This window comes from Scleropages formosus, chromosome 2 (genome assembly GCF_900964775.1).
Source record: "Scleropages formosus chromosome 2, fSclFor1.1, whole genome shotgun sequence".
NCBI lineage: Eukaryota > Metazoa > Chordata > Actinopteri > Osteoglossiformes > Osteoglossidae > Scleropages > Scleropages formosus.
The window spans coordinates 16839578-16853714 of record NC_041807.1 but is presented as its reverse complement, the minus strand read 5'-3'; the positions used below and the strand labels follow the sequence as shown (position 1 = coordinate 16853714).

At 48.3% G+C, this 14137-nt stretch overlaps 2 protein-coding genes across 10 annotated transcripts in view; both read right to left on the bottom strand.

The window, feature by feature from the left end:
* Positions 1-5328, bottom strand: part of LOC108931565 (DENN domain-containing protein 2A-like) — a 32288-nt gene extending 26960 nt beyond the window's left edge. For 2 of the 3 annotated variants that reach the window (XM_018747411.2, XM_029247404.1), the window contains exon 1: positions 4893-5328. The gene's annotated coding sequence lies outside the window, so the exon portion shown is untranslated. The remainder of the gene's footprint in view (positions 1-4892) is intronic. The other variant, XM_029247401.1, reaches the window with a different exon arrangement.
* Positions 5329-8305: 2977 nt separating this feature from the next.
* The window catches only part of LOC108931551 (SRSF protein kinase 2-like), a 30996-nt gene continuing 25164 nt past the window's right edge, over positions 8306-14137 (bottom strand). For 3 of the 7 annotated variants that reach the window (XM_029246384.1, XM_029246386.1, XM_029246387.1), the window contains 6 exons: positions 13993-14093; positions 13650-13757; positions 12709-12778; positions 11429-11521; positions 10881-10973; positions 8306-9867 (listed from right to left, as the gene is read on the bottom strand). In XM_029246384.1, coding sequence (XP_029102217.1) covers positions 9683-9867; positions 10881-10973; positions 11429-11521; positions 12709-12778; positions 13650-13757; positions 13993-14093 — 650 coding nt within the window. In that variant the 3' untranslated portion in view covers positions 8306-9682. The remainder of the gene's footprint in view (positions 9868-10880; positions 10974-11428; positions 11522-12708; positions 12779-13649; positions 13758-13992; positions 14094-14137) is intronic. The other 4 variants (XM_029246398.1, XM_029246406.1, XM_029246396.1 and 1 more) reach the window with 2 other exon arrangements.

Below are 14137 nucleotides of genomic sequence, written 5' to 3'. Positions count from 1 at the left end.
ACGCACCATTTTCGTGGCTTTATAGATTCCTGTAACAGGAAGAGACGTTTTTGGTGGGAACGGGAGTAACCTTTGCGAAATACACAAAAGGACCCATACGACATCTAAGTGACACACATTAGTTCTTGTTTATAGTTGTAACCGCTGCGGTAGACCAAAGAAAGCTGTGGTAACACTTGGAGGAGTGTCGCACAGTTGAACAAGCTCACAACACACGCCGTATTTCATAAAAACAGGACATCTTCCAAGACATAATTCAGCCTAATACAATGAAAAAGGTCAATGAACTCAATGGAACATCAAGAAAGCTGAATGTTTTTCAACTGCTGTTCATCCCCTTCCAGATTATGCCTAATTGCTTCAAGGGCTCGCTTTACAAAACCTATGTTTTTACTGCACACAGTTCGCATTTATCTTGTCTGGCAACTATTAAGGTTATTTAAAGACTAGTTGGGTCCTAAAAGTAAACACCCCACATATACAGAAGACTTTTTGGAAGATAGCACCCTTAGACAGGGGGAAGGGGCTCTTTACTACTGTTCACTCTGACACGTGCACATTTCAAGTATGATTTATTTTGATGAGTTCCTACCGGAACTGCTTTTTTGCAGAGGAGCCTCTCTTTGTTCTAACGGTCATGTTCGAGAGCTTCGACTCCGACTTCCCATCGCTCCTCCGCGGCCTTTTCTCAACAGATTGTTGCAATTCCCCAGTATTCCCTCAAGAGTTCCGCATGTCAGGAGCTTGGGAAAGCCATCTTCCGGAGTCAGCAATCAACAGTGCCACTGCGCGTATGCGTGCGTGTTTTTTGGTTGTGCTCTGCAAAAACAACCTACACCAAACTGTGCTCCCAGAAGAAGGATTGCAGAAGTAATTGCTGTCGGAGCCATTGTGTCCATTCATCCAAAAAGTGCCGCTCTACAACTGAAAAGTCTAAACTGTAACTCCGAACCTTGAATGTAAACCATTCAGTTTCTCTGGTAGAGGACAATGGAATGCAAAAAGAAAAATCAACGACAATCTTCCCCCGGCTTACGGAGGGAGAACGTTCCCGAAAAACACCTTGCAAGGTGAACTCTCACAACTCGAAGGCCTAATTTCCGTTAGTTTCAATGACAAAACATCTTTATGTATTTCCGAGTCCCAGAGCCAGAGCTCAGCTCAGCACAAGCCAAACCATAGCTGTGAAGAGGTAGCTGGTAGTCTAAGAAGTAGTCACAGGGTAGCTGGGAATTACAAAATCCAAATTTATTCTTCGTAAATGAACAAATACCACGTAAGCTGATAAAGTCAAATTCTCGAGACCTGAATAGCCATATCGCCGCATATCAGTGGGGTGGAAACAGATGCAGAGTGGAACACATTACGCCTAGACTAGGCGACCAGTGAGCTCTGGCCACAGCAGGACCGCGGCGCCAAGTCAAGCAGTCCTTCCTCTCACAGTGTCAATTTTCCTTCAGCACAGTCGCACAGAAGTAAACATCGGTTTTCCAGGTAACATCGAGACAAACTTTTCCAAAGCTGTCAGTAGTACAAGATAAATTTTCACTTTTTCCACGGTGACAAATTCCTTTGTTTCCATTTTTTGTGATGCCCTCTGGAAAACTGTCTGCACGGAGCTTTGCGTTAGTGTTATCGGCTAGCGGGTTTACGCCGTTGCTCGGGAAGCGTACCCCCCGGGGGTGGACTTGAGGAGCGGAGGTCGCCGAGGGAAGGCCACTGCAGCTCACTTCCAAGGAGCAGCTTGCAAGCGGCGATCCCAAGAGCGCTGGGGTAGGCTCACCGCCCTTCGCACACAATGCAAGGGAACTCGCGGAATGTTGGAGAGCGGAGCCATAGCGACACATTCTGCCAGCCTTGCCATGGAAACCGCACCCCTGTCTCGGATGCACAGCAGCCTCCATTTCCACGGAGGAACGCTCTGTGAGAAAAGATTCAGCGCACCGGGAACCGGTGCAAGCCGCCAGGTCTCTCCCTTCGACAAGCATCCAATGGCTCCTCCGCAGCATCAGCACCTTACTGAACATCTCACCCATTTTTGGGCTTACGATGAACAAAGTGAAATCAGTGCTTGAATAACTTAAGACCAGACGCCAGGTCCCGTGTCACCTTTGGAATAAGATTCCGTGTTGCGTGCATTTTACAGCATCTCCATGATACATGATACATTAACATTTATCTGGTGCTTTTCTCCAAAGCAACTAACAATGTTAAGCTACTTACAATTATTCATCCATTTATATAGCTGGGTAAGCTTACTTGAGTACTTTAGGGTAAGTACCGTGCTCAAGGGTTCTACAACTAGGATTCAAATCTGCAGCCTTTGAGTCCAAAGGTGGCGGCAGCTCCAACCACTACAGAGGCACAGTGACAGAGCGAGCAGCACTGCTGTCTCACAACACCTGGGTGGTGCAAGAGGACGGGGATTCGATCCCCGCTCAGCCTGTGTGGAGTTTGCACGCTCTTCCCGTGTCTGCGTGGGTTTCCTCCGGGTGCTCAGGTTTCCTCCCACAGTCCAAAGACATGCTGTTCAGGTGTGAGTGACACAGAGTGTGTGTGTGTTCCACTGTTATGTATGGATGAGTGACCCATTGCAAGTAGTGTATCTAGCAGTGTAAGTTACCTTGGTGAATAAGGTGTGTGGGCTCATAACACTACATAGAGTTCATTGGAAATTGAAATAAATGTAAACTACACTACCAGCTGTCTTCATATTCTAGACATATAATACAGATACTTTTTATTTTACAATTTTTCATTTTATACGATTGAACGGGAGGACATGCACTCTGGTGGCCAGTGAACTCATGGGAATGTAAACAGCTTGTCCTGTCAGTCAGGCCTGAGGGGTGGGGGTGCTGGAGAGTGGACACGCATGAGACCACGGTTGTCCCACACACTGTTTTGAGACAGAGTCCAGCCCACAAAAGAGCACCTGGCCAAAGCCCCGGGAGTGGAAACAAAAACCTCACCTTGTTGAAAGCGTGTGCATTGTGTTGTCTGCGTTACAAGTGCTCGTGCGTGTGTGTGTGTGTGTGTGTGTGTGTGTGTGTGTGTGTGTGTGTGTGTGTGTGTGTGTGTGTGTGTGTAAGAATCGGAGAGAGCAGGGTGTCACTGGCTGGGTAATAAGAGGGTTCTCCTCGCTCTCCTCCAGGATAATGAGGAGTGACTGTCTTACACAAACACCGTCCCCGTTCTCACGCCAAGCGCAACCTGCACCAGAGAAACCGGTGACATCATCGCAGGATGACATCATCAGCTTCCTCTGTGCTCCGCAAGCCATAAATGTTAATACGAAAAAGAAAAACATAACTTAATATAGAGCCGGCAGGAAAATTCATCTCCGAAGGGTAACACGCTTGCCACGTTTATGCTAAAATATGTAAGTCCTTGTGATGCTTTCTTATCAGTCCTCCTAAAATAGAGCTACTGCTCCATTTCTGCAGAGCTTTTTTACGCTCGAAAATACAGAATCGCAAAATCTGTAAATTATAATTTTGCTCCTCATTTCACCTCTTGGCTAAGAAGTACTTAATTACACACTGCCGCATTTGACCACAGGTTACTCACATTGTTCTGCCGTGTTACCGTGGGGTTCCCTGCTCTGAAAGGCTGAAAAGCTCCGATAAACTGAATGGAATATTCTAGAAATGCCACATTTTTTTTTTTACATCAAAATAGTATTATCGGCTCACACGCAGCATGAGCACAGCTTCACAGCGTGGCTCCTCGCAGAAACTGTTTTCCCAGAAGATATTTTGTAAACACGGCTTGTACCCCTACGAGACAGTGCTTCCTTTGTGCTCCTCTCTCGGCCCAATTACCGAGCTCCTCGAGCCACCCCGTCAGGCTCTGTATCCTACATTATGAAGTGCGCCCAGGAGGACACACCGCAGAAAAAGCAGAGGAGCAATGCAGAAGGGAGCAGAGGACGGGGACCCCCACCACCGTTCCAACTGAAGGTCCTGCCCCACTGCAGGGGGTAGAACCTAATACCACCATCGGGGAGCGCACGCATGGTTCTCCTTCGCCTGCACCACCACGCCATCACGTTCCCACCATCCACTTGGCCGCCGTCTTCAACGCCCTGACTGCTTCGCTCCAGAACGACCCGGAAACTAAAACGAGACGAAAGAAATCGCGGGGTGGCGGCGGCGGCAGGCTGGGGAAGCGATGGCCGTTCACTGCGGCTCGTGTGGGAACCACCCCCTCAAACCCGTGAGGTTGGGACCCAAGCAGGTCATTCACCCAGAGGAAGAGGAGGCAGCGTTCTTCCGTTCCCAGAAGGCCGACCGGAGCGCTGACATCGAGCGCAGCCCCCCCGCCCCCCGCCCCGGCATCGCATAGAGATGCGCTGCGGCCGCCGAGATGCCAGCAGCAGTCACACACGAATTCTTTGTCTGATTTGCGGTTTGTTTTTTAACTGGACCCCAGGACTAAGGGCGCTATGCAGCAGAGGATAATTGGTAACTGACTGGGATCCCAATTCACAAAGTCTTAGGATCCGGAGCCGGCGGTAAAGTACCGCTCCAATGAAGAGAAAAGGCAACCGCTGATGAGACTGTCAGCAAACACACACACGCCATACTTGTACGGCACACTCACATAAACGCGTACGCACACACACATATACGCACAGACGTTGCCGAGAGCTCTCGCTGTAAACATGCAGATATGCAAACGCATCTGAGTCCGATCGGCACAGATTGGACTTAAATATATCGCTGTCACGCAGAGGCTCTCTTCCTCGCACATCCACACACACACACACCGTAGAGGGGCCCCCTGTGATCAGACTAAGTTGAAGGGGTCTCCACCTTTAATGAACTCGCATCTTCGCCGCGCGAAGCTGTCCTCGTCTCACACGCGCACGGACGCATACGGACACGCACCTCCTTTACCTTTCGTTGACTGACAGAACCTGCGGAAACTCGAGAGCAGAGGGCAGTCATTTTCTGCAGTTTGACACCAGGTGCGGCACCATCCACCAGCACGAGCCCCCCCCGCCCGCGGAACGGCTTCGCAATCTCCTTCCTCCCCGTCCTCCTGCGCTTCGCTCTTCACGCTCCTTCGCCTCCTGCTCCCGTCTGCCGTCGATCCTAGTCCCACCTCCTCTCTCACACACGCAGCCAAAGGGCCCCGGTTTTTTTCCCCCTTACTTTGGAAAGAGAGGAGGACAAAGGAAAGTTGAATGTGGAACTCGCGGCACTGCAGCCGAAATGTTTGCAACTTTTTCTCTTCTTTCCTTCCCTTTGCTCCTGCCCCTCTTGTTCTCTCTCTGTCTCTCTCTCTATCTGGCTTTCTTTCTGTGCAGTGACGTTACTTTTCTCTCTCTCTCTCTCTCTCTCTCCTGACTTTTCCCACCCCTCCTTCTCATGCCCCCCCCCCCCGACACAAACGCACACAGGCTCTCTCCCTCCCTCCCTTCCTTTCTCCCTGCCCGTCATCAACCCTAACCCATCCTGCCCCACCCCCACCCCCACCCCCAGCGGCAAACTGATCTGCAGCTGGCTGGGCAATCGGAGCTCCCGTTGCCATGGGAACAGTCACCCGTTCAAAAAGCGGGACCGGGGGGGCTGCGCCTGCGAGAAACAGAAACCCCTGAGGAAGGGGGACAAGGCAGATGGTATTCCTCCCTTTTCCGAGAGAAGTCGTGACGCTAGGCTTTTGGGCCACTTGTACAGTTCCCCAGTGACGTCTCCCCGAAACCTCCCACGGAGCCCCCTGCGTGGCCGATGGCCCAGGGCTCATTCGGCACGCTGCCGTAACAACCCCCCGGCCCTCCTCTGCGATCGTCTTCATGCCCAGGCAGCTCAAAGGAAGGGTCACAGCTCGCCCTCCAAGCCCTGGTTCGCAGGGCAGGTGAGCAACGGACGGGGGACATCTTGACCCTGCGCCAGGGACTGACCACTGCATGTCCTCCCTGGACTCACACCTCCCTGATAGGAGTATCTGTCGAGCTCATTCTGCCAGATCCCCACACCGGTCCCGGTCCCCGCTCGACTACCCAAAGGCAGGGCTGGGACTTCAGTCCCCCGTCCAGCTCAACCCTACAGCCATGACCTCGCACCTTGTCTGGAGACACAAAGGACTCTCTTCACCATTCTGGCTGCCATCCGTTTGGCGTTTCATCCTACCTTTTGTCTCCGACACCAGGCCTTCGCTCATCTGTCAACGAGAAGAAAGACCGAGACCTGGACCCCAAGACAGAGGACACTCCACCAGTCCGCCCCTTCATTCCTCCGTTGTGTCTCTGCAAATCTAAATGTAAATTAACTTTTTATCAATGCAAATAAAAAAATAATCCCTTAAATATTCCAGAATGCATTCCTTTATATTTCAAATCATTTCTGTAATACATAGTTGTAAGGCTGAATCATGTTGTTTTTTGTCTCCCTCTGTTGGCATTATGTCTAATATCATTAGAGACGGCAACTGACCGTTTCTTTTACATTTATGTGACACTTTTATCCAAAACAACTTACACTTATTTACCCACTGATACGGGTGGGTAATTTTACTGGAGCAATTTAGGGTAAGTACCTTGCTCAAGAGTACTACACCAGGGATTCAAACCTACAACCTTTGGGTCCAAAGGAAGCAGTGCAAGGGGGCAGCTCTACAGTTACATTTACCCGACACTTTCCTCAAAGCAATTTGCAGTGTTGAACTCCTTACAATTATTTATCCATTTATACAGCTGGGTAATTTTACTGGAGTAATTTAGGGTTAGTACCTTGCTGAAGGGTACTACAGCTGAAGGCTGGAATCAAACCTCTAACCACCACAGTACCAGCTGTCCCCTGAATACTTTTAAAAAACATATGTAACTATTATAACTATTAACTAAATTACTTAATATGTATCTTCCAGAAATTAATACTCTTGTGCCATTCAGAATAAAGCCTCAACCCTTTTTACCCCCCAATTAAATAAGGTTAACGACAAGCTATAATGCTCCACGGTGCAAGCGATTAATAACAAAGGAATGGATGCAAATATTACACTGAAAGGCAAGTTAGAAATTTTCTACAACATTTTTGTATAATAACGGTAATTTTTTTTCCCCACTCAACAGGAATTTGTCTAACAGGGTGATTTCATGGAACTAATTACATTATGTTGGGTACAGATGTATATAAACTAAGTTTTTTTTTTTTTTTTTTTTTTTTTTACATAAAGGCCAAGATGTTTACAAGAAGACATTGCGTCTATTATAAAATAATTGCCCCTATACGACTGCCACAAAAGCGAACAAACTTGGGAAAGTTCAAAGGTAACACCACTGCAAGGACCTTTTTAATTTACAATTTTATTAAATCTGTCAATGGAAAAAAAAGAAAAAAAAAAAAAAACACAAATGAGAACAGATGCAATTCTGTCAATGTCAGGAAGAACAGTCGGCATGGCTGAGAGGACGATCAAGAGCATTCGGTGCAAAAGTTCTTCGTATTCACTATTATTGCAAAAAAAGTTTGATCGATATCACCATGAGTCCAAGAGCAGCAAAGTTCATGAAAAAAGGGGGGAGAGGTGAGTTTAAGAAAAAAACAGAAAGAGAACCAATTTTAACAATAATTAGAATAATAATTATATAAAGAAGGAAATAAAAACATCTCTAACAGACAAACACAATCACCTCATCACGGACAAGATTCGGTCACTGTCACAATATTGGAGAAATCGTTTTCTTTTTTCCTTTTTTCAAATTTTCTTTTAAAAATATTTTTACCATCTACTTATATTCTTTTATTTATTGCGAAAATAGGCAACTGGACTAACTGTGAAGCGTGTGAGGTGGAGTGGAAGAGTATTGGCACTGAGGGCTGCCGTAACCTGTCGGCCGCAGGGAGGCCGCACTCGGCACGTACTCCTCGGTGACGCCGGGGGGGGGGGTTGGGGAGCGAGTGCGAACCAAGTGTCCGTGGCGATCTCAGTGTGACGTCGTTGGGCCTCCCCCCAAGGTACGGCGCGTGCATTGGGTCCATCCTCTGTTCAATCAATCCGTTTCTCGGTATTATGTACAAGTTATTCCCTGAACAAAATTTACAAGGGCAAGTGCGACCTCCTTTCGTGAAAGCAGTTCTGAAGAAGTCAATCGGGAATCCGGGACTTGGATGGCAACAAGGGACAAGAGTGCGGTAACAAGGGGTGCGAACACTGGTCCTATCTGAACAAGTCTGCAAACAAGTGCGGGGGCTTTTCGAATCCTCTGGAAAGGTGGGGAACAAATGTTAAAGAATGACGGAGTGCGGAATGTCGACTGGAAGTGTCACGGTGAGGGATCGGGGGCGGGGGAGAGTAGTCCTTATTCTTTGATGCCACACACAATGTGGCTGCTTCCTGAAGAATTAAAAGCGAACAAACACAGAAGCAAACAAACCAGAAAAAAAAAAATCAAAACAAAACCGAAAAACAAACAACACTTTGTTGGTCACATTTGCAGCAATCACATCTCCTTTCTCTGCATTCCTAGGTTACTTACAGAAAACCCAAAAATGTGCCTCAATCGCCCATTTTTCCTCCTCTTCCTTCCACCCTTTTGTCTCAACAGCATCCATGCTGGTGCCCCTAGCAGAGCTCAATCCCATTCAGCCTACAGTGGGGGATGGGGGGGGGGGGCTGACGTCATAGGAAAGGCGGGATTTAGAGTGTAAAAACGGTGGCAGTACTGCTGCTGTCTTCTGCAGGGGGCACTGTGGCCAGTGGAGGGATGGTGGCTTCTTGCCAGAGGTTTCTTACTCCACAGGAAATGAGTGGGGGTTCGAGCTGTGCAGACCCCCGGAGGTTTGCACAGTCGGAAATTTAATTTTCCAGGCACGGACATATTGCTCATGTCTTTGAGACCAAAAAGAAATGATGAGTTCCCATCCCGCTATGCTCTTACTGTTCTCAAAGAGCTGTGAATTTGCTGCCCCCTTTCTAGGATTAGCTAGCTAAAGAGAAGAAGGAGGGACCAAACTGCAAAGATTCTGCAAAGCTGGAGGAATTACATTCCTATAGCTGGAAGCAAACTGGAATGTCGGGTTGATTCTGTTCTGCAGCGTAAACCTAAATCTGCAGGACCCTCTTGTGTTTGGAGCCCCACCTACAGGCTTGGAGGACTAATAACACACACATACACACCTTGTCATCTGGGGCCTCTGTGCTTCGGAAAATGGTTCAGGGAACCCCACTCTCTACACAGCCTACCCCCCATCAGTGACCCTGGCACACATCACAATTTGCTAAGCCCACCTGCTATCTTCTCCCAGGAATTCATGAACTTCTTACTGCATTGGTCTTCTGCAGCCAAACTTAACAGTCCAAAAATGGCCAGAGGAAAGTTGGCCTTGCTGTGCGTTACCCGTCTGGCTTAATGATGGGGAAAAAGAGCCCCTCCTCAGGGGGTCAGCGCCTGACGTGCAAACTCAGTGATGACTGCACACAGGTGAGACAGGGTAATGGGGGAAGGGGGACAGTGAGAGCTTCTCGAGGCTTCACTCGTCTGCTCTCCACATGTCTGTCAGTGTGTGCATCAGGGAGGGATTTTAAAAAAAAAAAAAAAAAACGGGGTCAGTTGTTGACTGCTGCAAAACGAGTTGGTCAGCCCCCAATCCCCCGTACACACCCCACCACCCCCCCTCCCCTCCTTCTAGTCTGCATGACGTGTAGTTCTAGAGGCTGCCACAGTGGGGCACTGCTATGAGTTAAGCCAGGGGTGCCTGAGACACTCCCCAGCAGAGGCCCTCTTCTCGGGCACCATTTCCAGCATGGGCAGCAGAAAGTGGGTGAAGTGGCCAGCTTCCTCAGGGGGCCAGCCATACTTCTCCACCAGAACGTCAAACAGGGACCAGGGCTTCAACTTGGTGATGTGCCTCAGCTCTCCTGTAAGGGGCAGCAGAGAGCAGCTCTCAGGAGGGGGAGACAGACACAGAGTGCTGGAGGGCACACCAAGACAAAGCCAGATAGGCAACAACTTCATTGACAACAATATTACCAAAAAAAGAGGGACAGTCTAACAGCCAGGATGCTCCCAGGTGCACCAACGAGGGATGTGACAGAATGTGCCGGACAATCACAAAAGGATAAAAACTGAGCTCAGGACGGGAGATAGAGTGCAAGGATAGTAAGCCCAACAGATCATCCTCTCCGAAGGCCTATTGTTCATCTACTTGTACAGTAGAGATGATCATATCTGTGTGTGTGCGCGTGCGCACGCATTTGAAACCCCATGTTCATGTGCAGAGTCACATAATTTAACAACAACAGTCTGGGGGAGTCAAAAATCATCAAATCCAAACTGAACTCTGGAAGATGATCATTAAATCAAATTTACATTTACATTCATTTAGCAGGCACTTTTGTCCAAAGTGACTTCCAATGAATGTAGTGTTATCAGCCCACACACCTTATTCACCGTGGTGACTTACACTGCTAGATACACTACTTACAAGGAGTCACTCATCCATACATCAGTGGAACACACTCTCTCTGTCACTCACACACTATGGGGGAATCTGAACAGCATGTCTTTTGAGTGTGGGTGGAAACCAGAGCACCCGGAGAAAACCCACAGAGAGACGGGAAGAATATGGAAACACAGACTCAGTGGGGAATAGAACCCACGTCCTCTCGCACCACCCAGACGCTGTGAGATAGCAGCTCTACTTGCTGTGCCATCACAAAAACGTACACAATTACACAGTCATTAATACACAGTGTAGGCACAATGATAAAATAAACAAAGTTTTAAAATACATATTCTTTTTATAATCCATTCATATATATTTTGTAAACTTTTTATGACGGATTGTGGAAGGAGGAGGCAGAACCAGGAAGCTGCAGTCCAAGAGAACGCCGCCATTCCTCCTCCACTCCTGCAAGGGCAGTGCCGTTACCTTTCTTGGTGAAGAACTCGCGGCTGTACTTCCCGGCTGCAGCCACTTTGCGCGGCACCTTCCCCAGCAGCTCTATGATCAGAGCAATGTGATCTGGGCGCCACAGGGCACCGAGGACAGAACAGGGCGACATCAATGTCAGTCAAAGCACACGGACACACACTAGAGCGCTGGAGGACCGAGGAGCACGAGACCACTGGGACACCTGCGGGGGGTCAAGCTCAGACAGACCAGTGTACACTTGCTTTCATTCTGGAGGGCAGATGAGCCATAGGGTGTCTTAGCCAAGGGCGCACCCTCATTTTTGTGGTTATCCATCGTAACCGTAAAAACACACGAGCCTAGAGGCCGTTGCAGCGATCCTCACGCAGATGGAGCAAAATAAAGCAAAATCGTGGCATGGAAAAGTTAAAACTGTTATTCTTCCAGATATTGGGATATGTAATTAAGACGGGCGAATTACAGTACAACACCTGGGTCCGTCTGAGAACCCCCCTACCCCCCCCCGACCACGTGCTCCTCGTCCACGCCAGCTCTCCCACAGCTACCTCTGCGGTTGAAGAACTCCCGGGAGTATTTTCCGGAGAGAGCAAAGTGTCGTGGGATGCAGCCCAGCAACTCAATGATGTGGGCTATGTGGTCTAGAGAGAAGGGAGGAAGAGGAGGGAAGGAGGAAGGGAAAGAGGAGGACGGGAAGAGAGAGCGCTGTGTTAGAAAACACACACATACACACACACCAAACCAGGGAGAGCAAAGCGAGACCAGAGTGTGAGGAAACTGGGAGGGGAACAAGGCTCATTTTGTCTTTTTTTAAATAAATACAGGGTATCATACCCGAAAGTGTATGGAACAGCAGGTAAACATTGTGTGATTTACCATACTCTGTTTGTACAGTTACTAAGGTCAACAAAGTTGAGCAATAAGTGCTGAGGGGAAGCCCTTATTTGCACCCAGACTGTGTGTAGAGCGGCATGAGAACAGTGTGTACAGTGTGTGTAGCGTGTACGGTCAGGTGACAGGTGTCACGAGAGGAAGATGAGGCAGAGAGGAAGAGGGCAAGAGCCATGTGTGTTGAGAGACGGTCAGGGGGAGGAGCAGGACAGAAGTAGGCCCCAAGAGGGTACAGGGTTCGAAGGCCCCACTAAACATTCTGTTAATATCAGGTGGAAAAGCAGAGCATCGTGAAACATCTCTAATAGTCTCATTACTGTACAACAATGTTTTCAGCAGAACAATTTTAGTACTAAGTACACACTAGTTTATGCACTCAAACGCACTGAACGTATTATTAATCATTGACGACACGGACAAAAACCGCACGTGCACTCTGTACACTGCTCTGAGTCTACCTGGTAAAGGTGTACCAACCCTAAATAGGCAGCACTCTCACTGCAATTACTACACATTCCAATACAAACTTTTGAACGCGAAAGATGTGCGTGATTATGTATCTACGTAAATTTACATTTATTAATTTATCTGACGCTCTTCTCGAAAGCAACTTAAAGTAATCTGCCTACAACGATTTACCCATTTATATAGCTGAGTAACTTTACTGGAGCAATTTTAGGGTAAGTACCTTACTCAGGGGTACTATAGCTGGAGGTGGGATTTAAAGCTGTAACCTCTGGGACCAAAGGCAGCAGCTCAAACCACTGTTGTATCGGGTGTCCCATATAGAAACAAACACATACACACACACACACCATGAAGGCAATACAGGTAACTAACACACCAACAAGACAGTTTACCAGTCGATCTATCACAATTGCTCACAGATAAATGTGTGTGTTGTGTGTTAGAGTAAAATAAAGTCGTGGTGTCTCACCCTCATCTCTGGAATAGTCCTCTCCAGAGTGGGGCTCAAACAAGTAGTCTCCAGTGGCCAGCTCAAAGGCCTGGGCAAAGTGGGAACAATTGTGCGGTTACAAAATGACCAATAATGTTTACAACAGAAGCATTCTGACTGGTCACCGGAACATTCCATCGCTGATCGCGGGTGTGTATCCAGCCGAGTTGTTAATCAGAAACACCTCATTCCAGTACTGGGAAGCTCGAGCAACGGTAGGGTCCACAAGGCACGTTTCCAAGTATTTTACTTTACGGCATGGTAGTGACGGTACTTAAATTACACTGCGTTACCCATTTTACCCATTTCCTCACCTGCAGTGAGGTAATTTGCAATTACCAAGTGCAGTAAAATAATCTAAAATTCACCAGGGTGGCAGTTCTCCTGCATGAAAATCCAGACCTTTGGGAATATGTTCTAAATGCAAGCCCACTACTGCCAGGATTATCCCATCCCGTGAAACACCCAGCATTACATTCACATTTATTCATTTAGCTGATGCCTTTGCTCCAAAACGATTTACAATGTTTAGTTACTTACAATTATTTATACATTTACCCACAATGAAGCATCTTATCTTATTTATACAGCTGGGTCATCTTACTGGAGCAATTTAGAGTACGTACTTTGCTCAAGGGTACTACAGTGAGACGAACTTGCGTCCTTTGGGTCCAAAGGCAGCAGCTCTAATCACTATGCTACTCAACACCCTCAGAAGCTCAACACCCACAACTCAGAGGAAGGGCTCACAGTGGAGTTTTACCTTGTTCTGCTTTCGAAATGGATGTATACCTTCTGCAAGAATGTTCAACGCAAATCTACCTGCAGAGCTGCGAGGGTGAAAAGAAAATTTGCCGACGAGGGAACGGAGGCACCTAAAGTGTCTTCCAGCGGGGAGTGGGGGTGTGGCCAGAGCTCACCATGCAAGCTGTGCTCCAGATGTCAGCAGGAGTGCTGTAACCAGCCCCAATGAGGACCTCGATGGCGCGGTACTGCCGTGTCTGGATGTCCTCAGTGAAGTGCTTGTGCTGAGGAAGAAAGCGGCCGACTTTCTTACTCAACAGTTTCAACTGGTCAACACGCTGGAAGGAGAAACCCCGCCCTGCCAGGAGAAGGGCCCTAATATAAAGCCGTACCATAGCCTTACCATGTTTCTTTCAGTAGCGGTGGCCTTTCTGTCAAGGCCAATCGTTATTAGAAATGCTCACTCGGCCCCCCCCCTCCTGTCGCCTACCAAGCCGAGCTCCACGGCCATGCACTTACCACCCAGCAGGCGTTGCCCAGGTCGGCGATCTTCACCCTCAGGCTGTCGGCATTGCGGGGGTCCAGGGGGTTCACCAGGAGGTCTGCGGCCCGCACCTTTGCTGGGGTTCACGAGCAATAACACGGTTCACTTTTAACGGCGTTA